Source organism: Vulpes lagopus, chromosome 23 (genome assembly GCF_018345385.1).
Source record: "Vulpes lagopus strain Blue_001 chromosome 23, ASM1834538v1, whole genome shotgun sequence".
Lineage (NCBI taxonomy): Eukaryota > Metazoa > Chordata > Mammalia > Carnivora > Canidae > Vulpes > Vulpes lagopus.
The window spans coordinates 55,995,606-56,017,007 of NC_054846.1; the positions used below are offsets into that span (position 1 = coordinate 55,995,606).

Genomic DNA, 21,402 nt, shown 5'->3' on the forward strand with positions numbered 1-21,402 from the left:
CAGCGCGGTGGCAGTCAGCTGACCGCACGCTCCCGGGCCAGGAGGGCCTGAGGGGGTTTCCAGGCCTGGGGGGTACCCGTGTCCGATCCCATTGGCGGCCTCGACAGCCAGGCAGGCCAGATCTGCTCTGGGTGTTCCCAGAGCTTGGAAGGTTGGTTCCTTGCCAAGTGCTCCCCGTCCACCTCCATCTTCCCCCCCACCCCCCCGCCCCGCCTGCTTCCCGCTCATCCTTCAGCTGGATTCTTTTATTTTATTTTTTTAATTTCATTTATTTATTCATGCGAGACACAGAGGCAGAGACACAGGCAGAGGGAGAAGCAGGCTCCCTGCAGGGAGCCCAACGCAGGATTGGATCCCAGGACCCCGGGGTCACGCTCTGGGCCGAGGCGGCGCTCAGCTGCCGAGCCCCCCGGGCATCCCCTTCAGGTGGCACTTTACAGCCACTGGCTCCGAGTCCGCTGTCCCCCCTGCGTACCTGGTGCCTCCTGCACTTCCCTTCCCCCCCAGGGCCCGTCCGCCCTCCAGTTCCTTGCATGCACCTCGCACGGGGACCGGGCGGGGAGGCCTCACTAAGTACCACAGGGAGGAAGAACCTAGAGTGAGCGACTGCACAAATAGGTCGAGGCGCTGAAAGCAGAGGGCACGCGTGGGGAGAAGTGGGGACGGGGAGCAGCCTCCACGGCCACCCCGACCCTCGGCCCCGCCCTGGGCTGCGCGTCCCCCGGGGACATAGGCCAGGAAGGCTGGTAACCAGTGTGGCCGCTGCTCCTCCTCCCGGGAGCAGCTCAGGAAGCCCAAGGAGTCACCTGGGCTCCTCCTTGCTCTGCTGTTAGCTCCAGGGGCCCCGCACAAAGAGCATCAGGGACACGCTTTCCACCCATGCACCGCTCCCTGCAGGGCCTGTATGTGAGCCCTGGCCAGGGGGGAGTGGGGGCAGCGGGGGGCAGGGCCCAGGCAGCAGGGGTCGTCACCTCGCGGGGTGGCAGCCACACAGCATTTCTCCCACCCATGCCACTGTCATCCCATCCCCGCCCCACCCCATCCCCCCACCCTGTCCCTCCATCCCGTCCCTTCCCTGTCCCCCCACCTCATCCCCGTCTCCACCTCACCGCCACCCCCTCCCCCCATCCCCTCCTCATTCCCCCCCCCTGTCCCACCCTGTCCCCCCAGCCCACCTCCTCTGTCCCCCACGCCATCCCCACCCCATGCGTCCCCCCACCCCTTCCACTCCCTGTCCCCCCACCTCCATCCTGTCCCCCCACCCCGTCCCCCTGTCCCCACCCTGTCCCCCCACCCCGTCCCCCGTCCCCTCCCTGTCCCCCTACCCTGTCCCCCCACCCCATCCCCCATCCCCTTCCTGTCCCCCCCACTCCATCCCCCGTCCCTACCCTGTCCCATCTCATCTCCCCACCCTGTACCCTCCCTGTCCCCCCACCAGGACTGGTCCCCACCCCATCCCTCAATCCCCGCCCCCACCCCTACCCCACCCGTCCTGTCTCCCCCCAACCCCTGCCCCCTCCCAGTCCCTCTTACACTGGGGGCTGTGTCTCCTCCCTGGCCTGCCCCGGTCCTCCTGGGACAGACTCCAGCCTCCACCCCACCTGCAGCTGAGCCCATAGCCACGTCCTGCCCCCAGCCCGAGTCTGTGGCTCCAGCTTAGACCTGAGAGCTTGCCGACACCCGGTGGCCCCATGGCCTGAGATGCCAGGGCTTGCCCCATCAGGCAGCCGGGAGCTGGGTCCATGGGCCTGGTGACCAAGGCACACTCACGCTCTGCCTGGACCTTCTCACCTTCCCGGCTCCGGGTCTCTGCCTACATGGAGATGCCACCTGGCTGGGTCATCACCTGTCCTGGTCCCCTACGCAGATGCAAGGGTTTGTTTTTTTAAAATTTTTTTAAAGATTCTATTTATTTATTCATGAGACACACAGATTGAGACAGAGAGAGAGAGAGGCAGACACAGGCAGCGGGAGAAGCAGGCTCCATGCAGAGAGCCCGACATGGGACTCGATCCCCGGTCTCCATGATCAGGCCCTGAGCCCCCCGAGCTGCCCTAGAGGCAAGGGGTTTAAGGAGGCGGAGGGTTAAGGGCCGGCCTTCTGGAGTCAGTTCAGCCCTGTGTATGAGCTTGGGCTCCACGTTCACTCGTTGGATAAATATGGGGATGTGCCAAAACTGCTCTGAGCCTCAGTTTCCCCACTTGTGCACTGGGGGTCCCGTGAAGAGCTGTGCTTGTTTGTAAGGCATCTGGGACTGTGCCCGACACACAGCAGGGGCCCCATAAATGTGGACTGTTCTCCGCCCTTGCTTAGGTGTGAGAGGAGAAGGGACGGGATCTTACCGGGGCCTTGGGTCCCACCTTCCAGGGCACACAGGGAGAAGGGGGCCCTGGCGTGGCCTGGCTCTGACTTCCCTGGAGGAGGATGCTCGTATCCATCCGGGTGCCAGGAGGACAGAGCACCCCTGGCGCCCAGGGCAGCCTGTCCACGGGGCGGCCACTGCCCTTCTCCCTCGGTGGCCCCAGCCCGGCCTCCCCCAGTCCTGCTGTCTGTCCATCTCCACCTGTCACCGGCCAACACGAGTCAGAGAAGGGACTCGTCCGCCTCCCAGAGCGGGCGGCAGTGTGTGCCTCGCAGAGGCCTCCGGGGACGACGCTTGGATACTACTTCTCATCCAGAGGAAGTGTTTGCAGATGGCTTACGGGGAGCCTCCCACGCCAGCCTCTGCCTGCCGCTCCACTGCCATTCTGAGCTCGAGCATCATCGACGTCCCCGCCCTCTCCCAGAGGCAGCCAGCCAGCCCTGCCCGAGTGCCCGGCAGCTCCAAAGCCCTGGCTGAGGGCGTGAGCCTCCCTGAGCCTCCCGCAGGCCGGAGGAGGGATGGGATGCCCCACCTCGGGGGTGTGCAAGCCGACGAGCAAGGGGTCCTCGTCACATGGAGCTGGATTTGGATCCAGCCTCCACATCCGCTGGCTGTGTGGTCCTGGGAGGCTGCTGCACCTCTGTGGGTCTCCCTTCGCCAGTGGGTGTCTTGCGGTGTGTGTGGAGGCCCATAAGGCTCTGCCGAGGCTTCCGGACGCAGCAGCTACAGGTTCTTGATCGTGCTATGTCTCCATGCAGCACGGGAGACTCGTGGGCAAAGGGCTAGCACTAAATAGGAAGCCGGTGGGAGAGGAGATGAGGCATGCGGGCCTGGGTTCAAGTCTCAGCTGCCAACTTACCTGCTGTCGAACTGTGGGCAAGGAACTGACCTGCTTTGGGCCTCCGTTTACCCACCTCCTAGCCTGACAGGAGGTCTAGGTGAAATAATGGGTATAAATGCGCTCAGCGCAGTGCTGGGCCCACGGCACATGGCATTTGCTTTAGCGTGGAGGGCGCACGGCATGTCAGCGTTGTCCGTGTACTTTCTGACCAACAAAGCAGAGGTCTGGCCAGTAGCACAGTGGGGCAAAAGCAAGTAGAGGGGCGAGGGAGGCGACAGGAAGAGAGTGGGTACAGGGGAGAGGGGCCCTGTCTTCTATTGCTCACTTCCATCACGTCTGGGCTAGCATTTGCTTTCAAGTGGGAGAAACCCAGGTCAGATGGGCCTGGAATAGAGAAGAGATCACTGGCTGCCCCAATCAAACCATCGCTGGCCCCAAGGGTGACCGGCCCCAGGGACCCAAATGCCACGAGGCCCCCCCCTTCCCTTAGTTTTAAGTAGAGAAAGCTCCCTGGAAGCCTCTGACTTGTCCAGCTGGGCGGGCGGGGTGCCCTCTCCTGGGGACAAGGGCACGGGCGTGGGCTGGGCTAGAACCGTTTGGAAATGCTTCTCCAACAGAAGGGATGTGCTCGGTGCTAGGCCAGCAAAATGAGGGATGTCCACGGCGCCTGGAAGAGACAGGAGCTGGACAAAAGGTCAGTAGGTCTTGCTGCTCTGTGGCATAAGGAGGTGGCTTTGCCGCGTGCCGCGGGGGCATCTGTCCGTTGACCGTGGGCCTTCTCTGTCTCCCCCCACGTTGGTCTTGTTCCAGGTCTCCTCCTCCCCTCCTTTGCTGTGTCCTGCCAGAGGTAAGCAGGCACGCCCGGTCCCCACTAGGCTGATCCCATTCTTGTGCTTGATCATCTGTTTCCATTATCTGTCCTCTTGCCCCTGAGACCCCTGGGCTGGGTGTGGACACCTCGCTTCTGCTCCGAGCAGCCTGCGTCCCCAGCGGCAGACACGGTTCTGTGCATGTGCACACGCTGCTGTGGTCCTAGGGGCGATCGGGGTCAGTCCGCCTCCTAGGCTCCGGGCGCTGTGTGCACGAGGACGGACTGGCCGGATCCATCTGGAGCGAAAGATCCATCAACCCAAGTGAGGATCCATCTCCCCAGAGGCGCCTTCCTCTCCTTCCACTGCCCTCCTCCTGCCATACTTGGCCTTGGTCCTTGCTGGCTCCTCTTCATCTTGACCTCAGTCAAGGGAGCTCCTAGAATCCCTGGAGAAGCTAAACACATGGACGCAAGAGTCAAACCAACTTGAGAGTGAGGGCCAGCTCTCCCACCCGTTGCTTGAAAAAGCTCCTCTCTTTCTCTAGGCTTTTCTGGAGAGGACATCCCGATGACATCATTGTCATTCTTACTAAAATATCATGGTCACGTGATTGACGGTTCTTGGCACCAAGTTAGTCCCAAAGAGCCTAGGCCTAGCGCTCATGACCCTTCCTTTCCCACCAGTCTGGCTTCCGGAAGATCCCAGTGGCCTCCCTCCACCACCACCTCCTTTCCCGAGACCTAGCCGGCCGTCACATGTTCCCTGATGGCCGCACGGCTCCCGCAACTCACGGCCATTTGTGGAGACGCGCACGCGTACGTGAGTGAGCGAATGAGCTGCAAGAACCCAGGGGTGAATTAACTGGTAAGCGAAGGAGTGAATTAGTGACTTAATGAGTCAGCAAGTGAGGGAAGAAGAGTGTGTAAAATTGAGTCGCTCACGCGCCTTGCTCCCACAACTAATCCAATAAGCGGCGGCATAAATGTTCCATCTTTATTAACACAAGCGGGGGCGGGGGGGGGGTAAGGACAGCGCTGGAAACCTTACGGGCCGCCAGTTGGACGGCAAAGACTCCGTTCCTTCCCTGCCGCCGCTTTAGCAGGTTACTCCGAGTGTGGCGGCTGCAAGGACGTGGCTGTTGGATGGTTCTGGGGGGCAGGAGTCCGGAATGGGGGTCACTGGGCCGAGAAGACCAAGGTGTCTGCAGGGCTGAGCTCTCTGGCTGAGGGGAGCCCCTGGGCACTGGCCTTGCCCGACGTCTAGTGGCCACCTCATTTCTTGGCCTGTGGTCTCTTTCTCCAGCTTCAAAGCCAGCCGTGCTGCTGCTTCAAATCTTTGATTCCAACGCCCTGCGTCTGTCACATCTCTGTCTCAGGCTCTGACACTCCTGCTCCCCTTTTACGGGGCCCCGTGTGGTTGCATCGGGTCCACCCATGTGACCCAGGGTGATCCTCCCGTGTCCTGTCCGTTCCGTGATCACATCTGCGCCGTTCCCCTGGAAAGGAACTCCGTCCCGGGCTGTCGGGTGTCAGACGTGGACATCCCCGGGGAGCCGACCTCTGTTTGCCCCAGATCCTCCACTCAGAGGGCCCGGGCTGCCAGAGGGTCACCCCACAGGAATAAGGGCAGGAGGGTGTGGGCGGAGGCCTGGAAGCATTTATCAGACGCCGGAGGCAGGTGCTCTGGCTCCTCTTGGGGCCTGAGCACTGGGATCTTCGAAAGCCTCTCAGGTAGTCCTGGCGCGCCCCCAAATTAGGGGAACACGGTCACGGAAGACATGCCAAGAGTACATGCTGCTCCAACTGAGGGTCAAATCCACCCTGAGATTCCCAGAGGAGAGGGATCAAGGGCCGGGTGCGCTGGGAAGATTTCTGAAAGACCCCATTTTGGAATAAGAACGGGGTTGCAAGGTTAGCACCGGGGTTTCCTGAAGAGCCCCCACCAGCGTCTGCTACCAGTAGCATCTTACGCAACTAGGGTGCTGTTAGCCCAGAGGAGGACCTCACTCAGGTCCCCGCTCCCCGCTGATGCCTTTTCTCTTGATGCAGCTCCAGCCCGGCATCCCCCGGAGCACCGAGGCGTCGGGCCCACCTGCTCTCTGACCCGGGTCAGCTTCTCGGGCTTCCCTGGCTTTCTCAAGACTGTGGCACTTCTCCAGAGGCCTGGTCAAGTATTTTGTAGACTATCACTTCGTCCGGGTTTATCGAGTATTTTCTACCATTAGATCAGGGGTTTAATTGGGGGGAAGGACGCCATGACTGCTTAAGGTGGTCCCTGCCGGCTGTCTCCACCGCCAATATACAGTTGGCCCTTTTCCACACTCGATTCACTAGAAATGGGGCCTATGTCCAACCCACAGGGTAGAGGGGTGCCGGAGGCCTCCCATCCCTCAGCCAGGCGTTCCCCTCTGCTGTCTTACCACCTCACGGCTTCTTGGCGATGAGGTCGTAACGAGCCGCACCCGGAGACGAGGTGGCAAGGCTGGAATCTGAATTGACGACTGTGTGTTAGCACCGTGCAGTCACGAGGACCCCACAGGATCCCACAGGGGCTGCAGGGAGAGCCCCCCCCCCCAAAAAAAAAGCTGGCCTACGGGGTTTTTCAAATCAGTCCATGGGGGATGCCAGGGTGGCTCAGTGGTTGAGCGTTTGCCTTCGGCCCGGGGCGTGATCCTAGAGACCCGGGATCGAGTCCCGCGTCGGGCTCCCTGCATGGAGCCTGCTCCTCCCTCTGCCTGTGTCTTTGTCTCTCTTGTTCTGTGTCTCTCATAAATAAATAAATAAATCTTAAAAAAAAAAAGATATCAAATCAGTCCATGGACTGTAACCCATAGCGGGTCATGAGATGGGCCTGCAGGTTGCACTTTAAATAACAAAAGGGAAGAGAGTACATTTTACAGGTAGTTAAGTGTGGTTTCGTAAAATGTCTGTTTTCTCTGAACGCTGTGTTTAGAGACCTTTATCTTTACAATGTGCATAAAAATAGCACCCCTGAGGCGCTTGGCGGTGCAGCTGGTTAAGCATCGGACCCTTGGTTTCCGCTTAGGTTGGGATCTCAGGGGTCTGAGGCTGAGCGGCACATCAGGCTGTGGGCTCGGGGCAGAGCCTGCTCTCTTCCCCCCTCCCTCTGCCGCTCTCTCTACGCTTGCTTTCTAAAATAAATAATTTTTTTAAAAGCACCTCCCCTTGACACACACACAGTTTTTATGAAGATTAAATAAATTTATGCAAGTACTTCGAACAGAGACTGGCACACAAATACCGTGAAGTGTGCATGTGCACAAACGGGTCATGATGCAAAATATGTATTTCTTTATTGTAAACCGCAATTAAGAAATCAGAAAACACTGAACTCCCATCTCTAGACCAGTGTCAGCAGTTTATGACCTGCGGACAACTGCTGATTTTCGTGAAGTTTAATTGTGGGCAAGCCACACTCACTGGCGTGCATACGGTTTTCGGCTACTTTTGACCTAGGATGGTGGAGTGGAGTGCTCCCAATAGAGACCATATGGCCCACAAAGCTGGAAATATTCATTATCGGGCTCTCCAGACCACAGCCCCGGCCTAGAGGTCATCTTCCAACACAAGGGACATTAGATGCCTGTATGGAGGTCACGTGGCCTGTTCTGCTACTGCCCTGGCAGGTGCACCTGCCTCTGCAGACCATTCCAGGCTGTGGGATTGCTGGGGACTCGGGCCTCGAGAAGCTGGGTACCCTTCTTTCCTGGACTGATGCCCACACTTGCTTTATTTATCCACTTGCATGGCTGTTCAGGGTGGAAAGCTAGAAACTACATCGGTCGGGGTCCCAGCAGGGAACAGATGGCCGCTCAAATTAGAATAATTTGAGGAGTGTTTAATAAAGAAGTTATTTACAAAGGGAGGAGCGAGGTGTAGGAAAGCCACAAGGGATAGCAGAGTCCTCAGAAGTCCGTAAAAGCAGAGTTTTTAGCCACCCTTGGCAAGAGGGGACAAGGAGAGCGAGCAACTGCTGAACCCGAAAGAGTCAGTTGTTAAGAAAGGACATCTTGGGGATCCCTGCGTGGCTCAGCGGTTTAGGGCCTGCCTTTGGCCCAGGGCATGATCCTGGAGTCCCAGGATCGAGTCCTGCGTCGGGCTCCCCGCATGGAGCCTGCTTCTCCCTCTTCCTGTGTCTCTGCCTCTCTCTCTCTCTGTGTCTCTATCGTGAATAAATAAATCTTAAAAAAAAAAAAAAAGAAAGAAAGGACACCTTGATAGGAGCCTAGACCTTCAGTCTGGGGTCTGAGATCCAGCTCTGGATGACCTCTCGAGGAGGAAGCCAGGAGAATACATGCCCTGACGTCACCTTCCCCTCCCCCGGATCTACCGCTGGGGTCCAGCTTGGCCAAGCTGAAACGGAAGCCACAGCATGAGATCCGTGGATGTGGTCCATATGCGTCAGCTTCAGGGCAAAGAGCAGGGTAGCGAAGGTTGGAGATGCTCAGCTACTAGCACACAGAGCGCTGACTTGCAAAGCCAGGCATACTGAGCCTCCCTAAGGTTCTCCAGACCGTCCTCCCACGTCCTCCCTCCAACACGACAGCGTGGCCCGAACCTCACAGCGTGGCCACGGCTCTTACCTTTCATCGCCTTGTCTTCCTAGACCTGCTAGGCTCCGGATGATTATCATAGGGCCAATCCTTCTGGATCCTTCCATCATGACAAGGGTACAAGGTCGTGGATGGGGGTACAAAAGAGCTGAAGAGTCTGATTAATATCCACAGATGCTAGCCAAGCACCTCCTCGCAGCCCATCCTTCCACACTGGAAGGGAGCTGTGTCCTATTGACCTCGGCAGCCCAGCTCAAACCCAATAAACAGGTGAGCCGACCCCTGGCCCTCAGGAGGAAGCAGCAGCGCGAAAAAAGCTAATGATGCCGAGAGAGATTCTCAGAGTAATTCATTCCCCGGCCCGACCCCCGACCCCCCTACCCCTACCACCAGCCCAGACGTCCTCGGCTGGCATCTGAGATCCTCTAAGCCTCTACATGCAGCCACAAAGCTACAGCATGTCATCTGGAAGGCCTTTCCCAGCCAGTCCAAGGCACTTACGATATGAGATCAGAGGCTTCCAGGAACGAAGGGGCTGGCGTCACTAGTCTGGCCACCTCGGGGTGGAGCTGCGGCTAAAATTCGGGACTGGGGGCTCTCAGCAGTTCCCACCTCTCTTTTGCAGAGGGTGGAAGCTGACATCAGGTGTGGGGCTGCAGGAATGGACCGGAGCCCCATCAATGTGTCTGGTCTCAGGCCAGCTGACCTGTCGGGCTCGGCTGCCGAAGCCGGACACCAGCACAGTGGGCCCGAGGCACTGGTCCTGACGTGGTGGCTTCAAGCACAGGCTCGAGTCCAGCAAATCAGTCCAGGTTCAGACTCTCACCTATTAGGCTATGTTACCCTAATTTTTCTGTTACTGAGGCTCTGTTGCCTCGTCCTATGAATTTGGGGCTGTCATCGTCAACCACCGTGTTAGGCTAACCCAGGTCCCATACAAGCAAGGACCTCACAAGGACCTCAAAGTGTCCAAAGGTCACTTGAATTGTCTTTTCTTTGTCTTTCAGTTGGAAGGCTGCTAGAATGTTTGCAGTGCTGCCACGAGGGTACGAAGCCGATGAGTCTAGGTATCACCAGCAGAGCCCCGTACTCTAACCCCCGAGACACAGGGACCCCGTGATGAGAGCGGGGCCAAGAATTTGATCTCATTATCATGGACTCAAGTGTAATGAGCAAAACCCCCTCAAGGTTCTCCTCCCTCCGCCTACCACACCCCAGTTTCTTCGGAGAGATGCAGCATTCAGATGTGCACGGCCCAGGTGCTCGGGTTTTATTTTTATTATTTTTATTTATTTTATTTATTTTATTTTTAAATTTTTCAAATTTTTTAAATTTTAAATTTTTAATTTTTTCCAGGGTTTTATTTTTTTATTTTTTAAAATTTTTATTTATTTTTATTTATTTTTGTTTTTTTATTTTTTATTTTTCTCCAGGTGCTCGGGTTTTTTTTTTTTTAATTTTTTAATTTATTTTTATTTTTTCCAGGGTTTTATTTTTTTTTATTTTTAAAATTTTTTAAATTTATTTTTATTTATTTTTATTATTTATTATTTTTTATTTTTCCCAGGTGCTCAGGTTTTATTTTTTAAATTTTTTAAATTTATTTTTATTTTTTATTTTTTTCCAGGTGCTCGAGTTTTATTTTTATTATTTTTATTTATTTTATTTATTTTATTTTTAAATTCTTTAAATTTCTTATATTTTTTAGATTTTAAATTTTTTATTTTTTCCAGGTGCTCGGGTTTTACTTTTTAATTTTAAAAATTTTAAAATTTATTTTAATTTATTTTAATTTTTAATTTTTAATTTTTAATTTTTTTCAGGTGCTCGGGTTTTAAATTAGACAACGTTGTCCTGACAGGAAGCGAGTGACGGCTGTCATACCTGATTATTTTTAGACTTACTACTGAACTTCTTGAACGGCGTGAGCTGCCACCATTCGAGGCAAACAGAAAGACTTCCCATTTCGTCGTGACAGCTCTGGAACCATCCACCTCCTCGCGTTCATTATTTCCATCCTGGCTTTGGACAGCCAGACCCCACTGCTCGTTGTTACTACACCCAAGGGACAGAAAGCTCCCACAGCTGAGCAGAGCCCATCGCCTCCAGGAATTCAAGGCGAAAGGCTCCAGGAGAAGCAGCTCCAAGCCGCCTCTGGATGAACCACGTCTCATGAAAAGCAGAAATGGACCCTCAGCAGCCAAACAGCAGGAGCAGCCATGTGCCCGTGCCACAGGCTGGGAATGATGTCACAGTCCCCTCTGACTCAACAATGCCTCCAGCCCTGAAAAGGCTGACCCCTGACTGTAGCTCTTGCAGAGAGAAAAATTCACCGCAAGCAGAGCACCTTCTAGATTGCTCCTGGAGTGTGGAGACAGAAGTCTCTGCTGTCCACGTTACTGAATCCAGAAAAAAAAAATGACCTTATGAACATGGGAAAAGAAATCCAGCTACGGCCCAAGGTGAACGTGTCTTCTTACATCCACTTTTTGCTGAATTACAGGAACAAGTTCAAGGAGCAGCAGCCAAACACCTACCTGGGCTTTAAAGAGTTCTCTAGAAAGTGCTCGGAAAAATGGAGGTCCATCTCGAAGCATGAAAAGGCCAAATATGAAGCCCTGGCCAAGCTCGACAAAGCCCGATACCAGGAAGAAATGATGAATTACGTGGGCAAGAAGAAGAAGCGGAGAAAGCGGGACCCCCAGGCACCCAGGCGGCCCCCCTCATCCTTCCTGATCTTCTGTCAAGACCACTATGCCCAGCTAAAGAGGGAGAACCCCACCTGGTCAGTCGTGCAGGTGGCGAAGGCCTCAGGGAGGATGTGGTCCGCGACGTCAGGTGCCGAGAAGCAGCCATACGAGCAAAGAGCAGCTGTCCTGAGAGCCAGGTACCAGGAGGAGCTGGAGGTCTACCGTCAGCAGCGTAACACCAGGAAGGGCCTCCAAGGGTCGCCTAAGAACGAGCGCAGAGGGAAAGCCGACCCGGATGGAGCCGACGTGTCCAATTAGAAATAAAGTGCCGTTTGACTGTGTCGCCCGTCGCTGGCCTCCTGTGTGGCGTCCGGGTGGCTGCTGCTGCCGCTGCCTTGAGGAAGTGAGTGGGGCGGTGGTGGACCCGGGGTCTGGAAGCTGATGCCAGGGGGGGGGGGGGAAGCGTGAGACAAAGGGGCAAACGGGTCCAAGGCCGCGTGCGAGGTCAGAGCCTACGGGGCTTGGCTCTGGCAGGCGGGTGGCGGGCTCCAGGTGTAACGCGGAGGTGGCCCAGGTGGGTGCCGCCTGGTTGCGGCATCCAAGGTCATCCAAGACCTTCCTCAGGCTCAGGTGCGTGAGTGCCAGTCCTGCCACCGTTCTCATCGTCCTTGAACATCAGCAGGGCCAGGTGGCCCAGAGTTGAGGTCAGCTTCCCCACTGAGGCCCCCGAGGAGGTTGCGGGGTTGCAGGTGTGGTGGGCCTTGGGGGACTTGGTTGCTCAGGAATTCCAGAACTGCTCCCCCAGCGAGCATGGAGTACTATCAGTGGGGCCCAGAGGAGACCTCATGGGTGGCCCCTGCTCTGGTGGGAATGAGAGGCGGGGCTGATTTTACCAACACTTGGGCACCTGCCTCTGCCCAAGTTGTAGGACTTCGAGCAAGCCCTACACGGCCTTGGTGGGCGTGCACCCAACCGTTTGTGGTTGGAAGCGTGACACACATGGAGTGGACGTTTGTTGCCTCTGTGACCGCCCGGTTCCCATTCCTCCTCCTCTTGCTCCCAGCACCCACCTTCGCTCCTCTGGCGAGGTCCCCGTCACATGGATCGGTTCTGATTGGCGGGGACTACAGGACTCGGGCAAGGAGTCCTAGGGGACGGTGCCGCCCCGAGGCGGTGGCAAGCCATCTGCCTTGTTCTTGGGCCAAAATGGCATCGGAGGATAGTCTGGGACTTTTCAATGAAAATGAGCCCACAATGTTTCTTTGTTTTTTTTGTTTTTTTTTGTCTAAGGTAGTCTGAGTTAGGGTTTTTGGCCACTTAGGATGAGTCAAAACTGGTAACTTGACACAAATGGGACTGTTCTGTATCTGTGCTCTATGTTTCAGGCGACGACACACCATGGGCAATGCGTCGAATCAACCAATATAGGTTGACACGTAATATTTTGAAATGGCTCTTGACCCCTTGACGTCAAAAGGGCTGGGTCACAATGCGAAATTGCTTTTTTTTTTTTTTGTCACAAAGTCAGGCATACGACAGGCCTCCCTAACTCCATCTCCACTCCTGTTCCATGATGGACTTTGCTACGCTACGGCTCTTTAAACTCTGACCCTCAAAACGAAAATAAAAACGCACGCTTTGAAAAGCCCTACAGACCTGGAGGGCCTTTAGGGGATAGAAGGGAATACGGTAGAGGGATTCAGAAATGCAGGGTCTGGAGTCAGGCCATTTATGGAGGACGCACATGTGGCAGATCCTGTGCTGGTTCCTGGGAGGCCCTGCCTAAGCTCCGGGCAGGTTCCTGCCCCACTAGAACTTTCCTTCTGATGAGATGGACGTGGGGTACACTGCAGCGCTGCAAGGCAGGCTGGACGCGAAGGCTGCCCGGGGCGCCAGGGGTGGGAGGGGGTGCCCCCCACCAAGGAGACCTCGGACGTCTTCGGGGAGGAGGCAGCTCCATCCTCCTTGCAAACTGCCCTGGTGTTGGCCCGATCTCTGTTTCCCACTCCCCATTCCCCACAGCTGGTGTTCCAACTTGGCCCTGCCTCCCCCCTCTCAGGGGAGGCCCTCGTTCTGCCTCATTGAGAAAACAGAGATCATCACACAGTGGCACTCCTGGTTTCCTTCTTTCTCGGCGTGTGATCCACACCCATCCCCTCCCCCTGGTCTTGAGCCTCACGGGGGAGCCAGGGCGCACCCGCGACCCCCTTCCCCTGCCTCCCTGGGACCTTTGCTCCTCACTGTCAAGATGCAAATCCTTCGGCCTCTAAGCTTGCACAGCTTGGCACGGTGCTGTGATACAGGTGGTTCTGATCTTTTTTTTTTTTTTTTAAAGATTTTATTTATTTATGCATGAGAAACACAGAGAGAGAGAGAGAGGCAGAGACACAGGCAGAGGGAGAAGCAGGCTCCCTGCTGGGAGCCTGACGCGGGACTCGATCTCGGGTCTCCAGGATCACGAACTGAGCCAAAGGCGGATGCTCGGCCGCTGAGCCACCCGGGGGCCGCAGGATGGTTCTGATCTTAGCCAAGTTTTCTCCTCCGCATCCTCCCCTGTGCGACCTCCCCCTTACGGGCTGTTTCAGCGAATAAATGATATAATACGTGCAGTGCAGGAGCCTTTGGCCCCGTCCTTAGCACTTAGTATGAACTGTACAGGGCATCCTCTAAGTGGCTGTCTCATAACCCCTCCCGGCTGTGTCCACACCCAGCTATGATCCCTTCTTATGGGCAGGACCCGTGACTTGCTCCTAACCAACAGAACGGAGCTAAGGACAGGAGACGAGGCCTCCACGGTCATGTAATGATCTACAAAACTGCATCTTGCTGCCTGATTTTCTCTAGAGTCTTCGCTGGCTTGATGAAGAGGCCAACCGGGGACAGTCACGAGGCAAGGAACTGTGGTTAAGTCCCTTGGAGCTGACCGCGGCCTCAGACCAACAGCCGGCAAAAAACTAAAGCTCCTGGTACTACAACCATAGGAACCTGTGGCGGCGACCACGAAGCAGGGACGGACAGGTGTCCTCCCCCGGACAGGTGTCCTCCCCCAGCAGAGGAGAGCCCCGTCCCTGCTGACACCATGACTGCGGCCTTGCGAGGATTCCTTACGGGATTCCTGACCCACAGACACTGCCAGACCGTGAATGTGTGTTGTTTTCAGCCGGTGAATGTCTGGTAATTTGTCTCATGGCAACAGGCCGCCGACACGGCACCCAATAAATGCCAGCATCCTTATAATTCCAGAAGAGACTGTCTTTGACCTTATTTCTCCCTCTAGCTTCGACTTTATGTTTGATTTCCTTTCCCTTGTAGCCTCCCGAAGGTGGAGGAGATGCCCCGGGGCGGACGGACCCCGACGTACTCCTCCACGCTGGTTGCAGTTGGGTTGTCTGGCCTCCAGCCCGGCCCGTGGGCTCCTGGTGGGCAGCAGCCGTGTGCTGTTCCACACGCCTCCCACCACGGCTCTCCCGCCTCCTGTGTGATTAATTACGGGAGCGTGGGTGGCCAAGCCAGAGTTTTGACAACAGTCTGCATTGCCCCTGCTGAAGATGAACCCCATTAACATCCCTTTATGAAGAAGTCGACAGGGGGGTGTGAATCTGCGGGCTTCTAATGGCTGTGATGTAATGACAGTGAGCTGCAGGGAGGAGGCAGAGAAGGGGGGCAGGCCCGAGGCCGTGGGCTGCAGGACAGGCAGGCAGGAGGCCTGGTGTGGTGCCAGCCGGGCTCCGTGCCCCTGTCCTTGGGACGAGGAAGGCGGGGCGTTTGGGTCCATCACCGTCTCGATGACTGAATCGCTGCACTCTGATCTTTCCCTCCTAAAGCTTTTCCTGTGTTGACTCACTCATTCATTTATTCATTTATTCAACAAATATTTATGTAAATCTTACGCCTGCAATATACCAGAGACCGTTCTGGTGCTAGGAATAGAGCAAGGGCCTTGATCCCTTACATTCCAGGCAGGAGGAGACAGATAATAAGTCAAAAAATAAACACAGCAGGGAAAAAAAAAAAAAAAACACAGCAGATCTTTTCTATTTTTTTTTGATAGTGTCAAGCGCTCCGAAGAAAATAAACAAGGGTAATGAGATAAATGATGACAAGTGGGGTGGAAGGCACTTGAAATCAGTGGCCAAAGATGACATCTGGGTTTAGGTTTAAAGCACAAGAAGGAACCAGGCACACCAAGTCCTGAAGAAAGCGTTCTTCAAGCAGCAGGACAGCCAGTGCAAAGGTCCTGAGACAGAAGTGAGCTTTTGGCATATTAGAGGCAGAGGAAGGGAGGCCAGGTTGGTAAGATGTGAGATGCCGCTGGAGTGGGGCCGGCCTTGGGAAGGATTTATTTTGGAATCTAAGTGCAATGGGGGGGGGGGGAGCCACAGAGTCTTCTGTAGGGTGGGACCCATGCCTCCATTTTGACTTCTGGGTATTGGTCATTCTAGAGCCTTCAGGAACCATTCAGTGCCAACAAGAGGGTGCTAGCGCCTCTGAGGTCTGCACGAGCAAGAGATAGGGCCAACAAGTAACCAAATCCATGACACTTTTCTTTTTTGGAGGGGAAATAATCAGGAGCCTCTGCTTAAGTTCTTGTCGGGAGCAGCCGTAAGCTAAAAATCAAAGTGTGAAACTTCTACCCCCGTGATTCATCTCCCGGGGACAGCGAGAAGGGTGGGCACGGGGAGCAGAATGTCCCATAAGGACACCTCTTCCCAAGTCTCCTATTTGCATATAGAACAGTTTCCCCTGGGCCAGCGGTCCTCACCTTGAGCCTACATCAGAATCCCCGCCGAGCACGCCGGTTGCTAGGCCCCACTCCTAGAATTCGATTCCATTTTTTTTTTCTGGGGGTTGGACCTAGAATTTGCGTTTCTAAAAGTTCCCAGGTGACCCTGATGCTACTAGCCCGGGGCCCACAGAGGAATCCTTCTCTCTCCTGCAAGCCGGGCGGTCCCTTGGAAGAGTAATAATGGGGACTTCGCTGCCTACGGGGTTGGAGAGGAGGAGCTGACCCTACTCTTCTCGGTCCCCACCCACCGTTGGGCTGCACGGCACACACTCCAATTAGCTCCCTGGTAACAGAGCCAACAGGACGACCCTCATTTGTCTTTCTTCTGTACTTGCCAGCTGGTTCCAAACCTGACGGCAATGAGCGAATTTATTGGGTTTGCCTTGGATTCCAGCAGAGAAGTTGATCCTGGTTGCAAAACAACCGATTACCATCTGGAACAGACAACTGTGTTGGGATCTTTTTTTTTTTTTTTTTAAGATTTATTTATTTATTCATGAGAGACCCAGGCAGAGGGAGAAGCAGGCTCCATGCAGGGAGCCCGATGCAGGACTTGATCCCGGAACTCCAGGATCAGGCCCTGAGCCGAAGGCAAGCGCCAAACCACTGAGCCACCCAGGGATCCCCTGTGTTGGGATCTTTATGGTTGATTTTAGCTTCTGCTGAATCATCCATTGTTTGAGGATCAAAGGATCCAGTTTCCGGACCATGAGGCCCGAGGGTCAGGTTCATGAACGGTCCTCCGGGTGCAATCACCAAGGCGATGACATGCTCTCGCTCTGTGTGCACCTCTAGTCACGCTCCCCAAAATAAGAGCTGCCCGACAGGTGTGCTGGGGAATAAAGGACATGTTCTGGGATATGGCTGCAAGGGAAGTCCGATGTGTAGGAAGTGCCCTGTGAACGAGGGGGCCTGCCCTGGTCCCTAAAAGAGGGGAACATCACACAAAAAGGCAACTGAAGCAGGAGAAAGGCCAGTCAGGGGCCCAGAGGGGGCATGTGGTGTTCCCAGCTGGCTTTGACCTCTGGATGAGCGTGTGCCACCCACGCCCGCGTGGGGCCACCCCTTGTGAGCCTCCAAGCACCAGCTCTCAGTGCCCATCGCTCCCTTTCCAACCTTTTCCCTGCTCTGGCCGCCTGACTGACGTCGTAAGACCCCCCTCCCACCTGTCAACCGCAGTGTTCCCGTGGCTGCCCGTCACCCGCTTCCAGCCGTCACCGCCTCTGCACGGCCGCCCACGTCCGGCTCCCAGAGCAGCCCCCGGTGACCCCACCTCCTGGTACTCATGCCCTTGTTTAATTCTGCTACGTGTGGGCTGGGCCTAACGGCTTCACTCCTAATGAACGGCACAGGGCCAACGTGGGAAGACAGGACCCCCTCACCAGCGAGGAGGCTCCAGGAGACCACGTCTGTCTCTCGCGCTCGCTCAAAGCAGACCGATGTGCTGCAAGCTGCCCTGTGGGGACGCTCGTGTGGCACCGAGTGAGGGTGGCTTTGGCCGACGCCCAGGAGAACTAGGCACCCTGTCAACAGCCTTCCAGGAAGGAGTGCTGCCCATGCCCGCGAGTAAGCACGGGGGGGAGGTGGGGGACGGGGTGCTCCCTGGTGCCCGGGCACACCTTTGCTGTAGCCTGATGACACCCAGATGAGCCGCACCTGATTCTTGACTCACAAACGAGGCTCATGGGTGCTGTTGGCTCAGGCTACTGCATTTTGGGGTACTTTGTTACAAACCCAAAGAAACAATAACGCAGACTGTGGTATCCAGAGAAGACACAGTTATCATGAAAACTACCTGAACCCTAAGACTGGCTTTGGAACCAGACCATCGGCAGAGGCTGGGAATATTTTGTGGAGCTTCTTAGAAAAGTCTGGACTCTGAGGAAGCTGCCAAGGTAAGCTCGGAAGGCAGCGAGGACACGTTACTGGAAACTGGAGGGGGGGATCCTCATGACGTTACCCCGGGCCGCAGCAGCGTGGTCAACGGCCGACTCCGCGCTGCCCAGGTCCAACCTGCTGAGTGGGTTTATGGGCTGTGTCACCGGCTCCGGGAGATGGAGGCGGGGAACCCCGGACTCCAGCGACCGAGGTCCTCGGGGCCACTTGCCTCCCCTTTCCCAGGCTGTGTTCTGTGACCATACGGGGACACAAAGTCCTGGAGCCCTCGCAGCATCCTCTGCTCTGGACTGCGACCCCACGCGTTGACATCGACCTTTCGGAGGCTCATCTGTTCTTAACTAGCTCTCTAAACCCCAAAGCATTACAACTCCGGGAACTTGGGAAATTCGGCTTCTTAGAGGATCCATGACCATCGCCGTAATCCCCGGTGTTTACGGAGTTTCCTTTCTGCGGACTGGGAGAGCCAGCCAGCCGGTACCGTAGCGGAGGGGATGCCCCGAAACTGCTCTCAGTTTGTGCCAACTGAGTGCACAACTCAGATTGCGGTGCCAGCTCAGATTGTGAGTGGAATTGCTCTCAGGTTCTCTTCATGGAGCGCCAGGCCCTTCGCCTTATTTTGTTTGGCTCAAGGAGGCGGATGAAGGGAACAAGTTTTCCTCATTTCTGTCGGAGGGTGACCAAAGAGGAGCTGGAACGGCCAGGCTGACGTGGAAGCTGTGCGGTGGGGCTGGTGTCCAGCCTATGCCCTGTCCTCACGCACTCCCTTCTGCCACCACCGGAGGTGTCCCCCTCTTAGTGTCTGCAGCCTGGATGGGGAGTTGGTGCTCGATTAGCCAGCTGAGCAAATCAGATTCTTTCTCTTGATAATTCGAATCAAGAAATACAGCACGTCTGACCCGGCATTTGCAGGGACCGTCTGGGGCCACGCGTGCTGATTGAGAAGCGGGGGGAGGGGAAGAGACCACGTGGTGCCTGAGAGAGCCCGTTCCTCGGCACCTTCTGTCCCGTGCATTTGTTCAATAAACCCTGTGGATTCCCGAGCCCGGGCCATTGCACGAGCTGTCGCTGGAGGAAGGTGAGACGTTGGAGATAACCTGCAGCTCCTGCTTGGCTTTCTGGGTCACAACATGCCTTCCCTTAGCTTGAGTGGAGGATGCATCCGGGCCCCATGGGCTCCAAGTACACGGAGATGGGGGCAACTATGCCTCCCAGCTAAGGGGACGGACCAGGGCCGCCCGGGTGGTTCAGCTCAGGTGTGACACTGGAGACCCGGGATCGAGTCCCCCGTCAGGCTCCCTGCGTGGAGCCTGCTTCTCCCTCTGCCTGTGTCTCTGCCTCTCTCTCTCTCTCTCATGAATAAATAAAATCTTTAAAAAATAATAATAATAAGGGGACGGACCAGACAGCACAACAGGTGAGTGGGAGACCAGCACACAGTCCCCCCCGGAGGCCCCTGATGACCTTAATCAGAAGCCACCACAGGCCCCCCACAGCTGCTGGGGTATGAGTCATGGCTGCCCCGACCTCCCAGCTTGAAGGATGAGGACTAGGAAAGACCCTGTAAAGGAGTCACCGTTAAGACACAGCCGGGCTACCTGGTGCCCCCCACCGTCCTGACGTGCAGTGGATGAGCAGCCTACATTGATCCGTTTACCTGCCTGATGACTCTGTGCATTTAAAAGACACCCAAGAAGGTCAGGGCTGGAAAGGCACCTTAGGGGAGGCCCCAGGACAGCACGGGGTTGTCACAAATGGGACACGCAAGACCCAAGGACACTACTGAGATGTGACCTTTTTGGTTTCAATCAAAGGAGTCCAAAGCTCCCATAGTTTATCGAACAGCTTTTGGGGCTGGGGGGGGGGGGTGGCGGGAGGAAGGGGGATTTTGTTGTGCTTTGTAGCCTCACGTTCCCCACAGGGAAGAAAGCCAAGAGAATATACATTTATGTGGAGTCTATAGGACTGCATCAAAAGCCTTTGGATGAGAAGAAAAGGAAACTTCTTACCAAGGAGGCAACAATGTGTTGTCACTGATTCGGAAGCCCCATCACCCCTGCTCCACAGGCCAAAACCAGAACAATCCTAGATTTCTCTGAGCTGAAGATTCCAAATGGAGCATGCGGGACAGTGGCTTCTGGGGGGCCGGCTCTTGCCCAGCCTTTGCTCAGCCACATTTCAGGGTTCAAGCTGCCTTGTCGAGGTGCCAGTGAGGCTCCATCATGAGCCCTGTCCTCCCGTGTCAAATGGATTCTGGAAACAGTCTACTGCCCACCTCCCAATCCAATGTGCCCTATGGGATTGAGCCCCTGCAGGTACCCACCATACCCTAAGCGGGGCCCATCTGCCTTCCTGGTCTGCTCCGGTCTCGGGCCCCTGTTCTTGCTCTCCTGTGGCCCTTTCTGGGTGGCTGGCGTTTGGCTCTATTTTCCTGCAGGCTGGGATTTATCTTCCTCATCTTTGTCAACATGCAAGTGTCCCTACCTAAAATCGACAGGCACGTGGGTCGTGTGCCCACCCCATTCCCTGAGAATGTGCCTTCCCCAAAAGTGCCAGCTCAGATTGCGGGTGGAATTGGCCTTATTTCTTTGGTTGTTGACAGGGACAGTCAGTCTGCTTTCAAGTCCTGCCAGCATCACCGTAATTACGAGCATTGGCTTTAGGGTAAAAAGTATTGGCCCTGAATTCTATACACGTGACTGACCAACTGTAGGAACTTGGGCAAGTTAACAAACTCCGTTCTTTTGAGCCTCACTTTCCTAGGCTACGTAAAGGGGAGGTTAAAATCTGTCCCATGTGACTGGTGCAGAGTCTATGACAGCATAAAGGACAATGGGTATAAAGAACTTAGCAGAATGTACCACACGTATTGCTAACATGTAATGCTCCCTGAGAGCTTACAACACGTTAAATTCTGTGCAAAGTGCTTTCTAACCATCACTTTAATTTGTACAGTGATCTTGTGAGATCCTACTATCCCAAATTTTTATTTATTTATTTTTAAGATTTTATTGATTTATTCATGAGAGACACATACAGAGAGGCAGAGACACAGGCAGAGGGAGAGGCAGGCTCCACACAGGGAGCCCGATGTGGGACTCGATATCCCGGGTCTCCGGGGTCACACCCTGGGCCGAAGGCGGCGCTGGACCGCTGAGCCACCCGGGCTGCCCTGATCCCAAATTTTTAAAGGAGAAATTTGAGGCTTAAAAGGTTTAAGTAAGTTGTCCAAGGTCAACAGCTGCTCAGTGGTCGAGTAAACGTGGATTGTGATCTTGTGGAGACCAGATTATGATTTACCTGATTTGATGTCCTAGTACGATGCCTCGCAGATAGTCGCCACTCAAAACAACAACAACAACAAAAAATGGTGTTGAATTAATGCGTGACTCCCAACTCAGTGCTCCTTTGCACAACAGAGTTACAAGCTCAGTTCCATCAG

At 55.3% G+C, this 21,402-nt stretch overlaps 2 protein-coding genes across 2 annotated transcripts in view; one reads left to right on the forward strand and one right to left on the reverse strand.

Annotated features, from left to right (window-relative positions):
* CSMD2 (CUB and Sushi multiple domains 2) overlaps window positions 1-21,402 on the reverse strand; it is a 439,342-nt gene that overhangs the window by 269,686 nt on the left and 148,254 nt on the right. The gene's annotated exons all lie outside the window — the stretch shown is intronic.
* HMGB4 (high mobility group box 4) lies at window positions 11,021-11,676 on the forward strand. The gene has a single exon (XM_041738626.1). The coding sequence runs from the start codon at window positions 11,021-11,023 to the stop codon at window positions 11,594-11,596; it is 576 nt and encodes a 191-aa protein (XP_041594560.1). The 3' UTR covers window positions 11,597-11,676.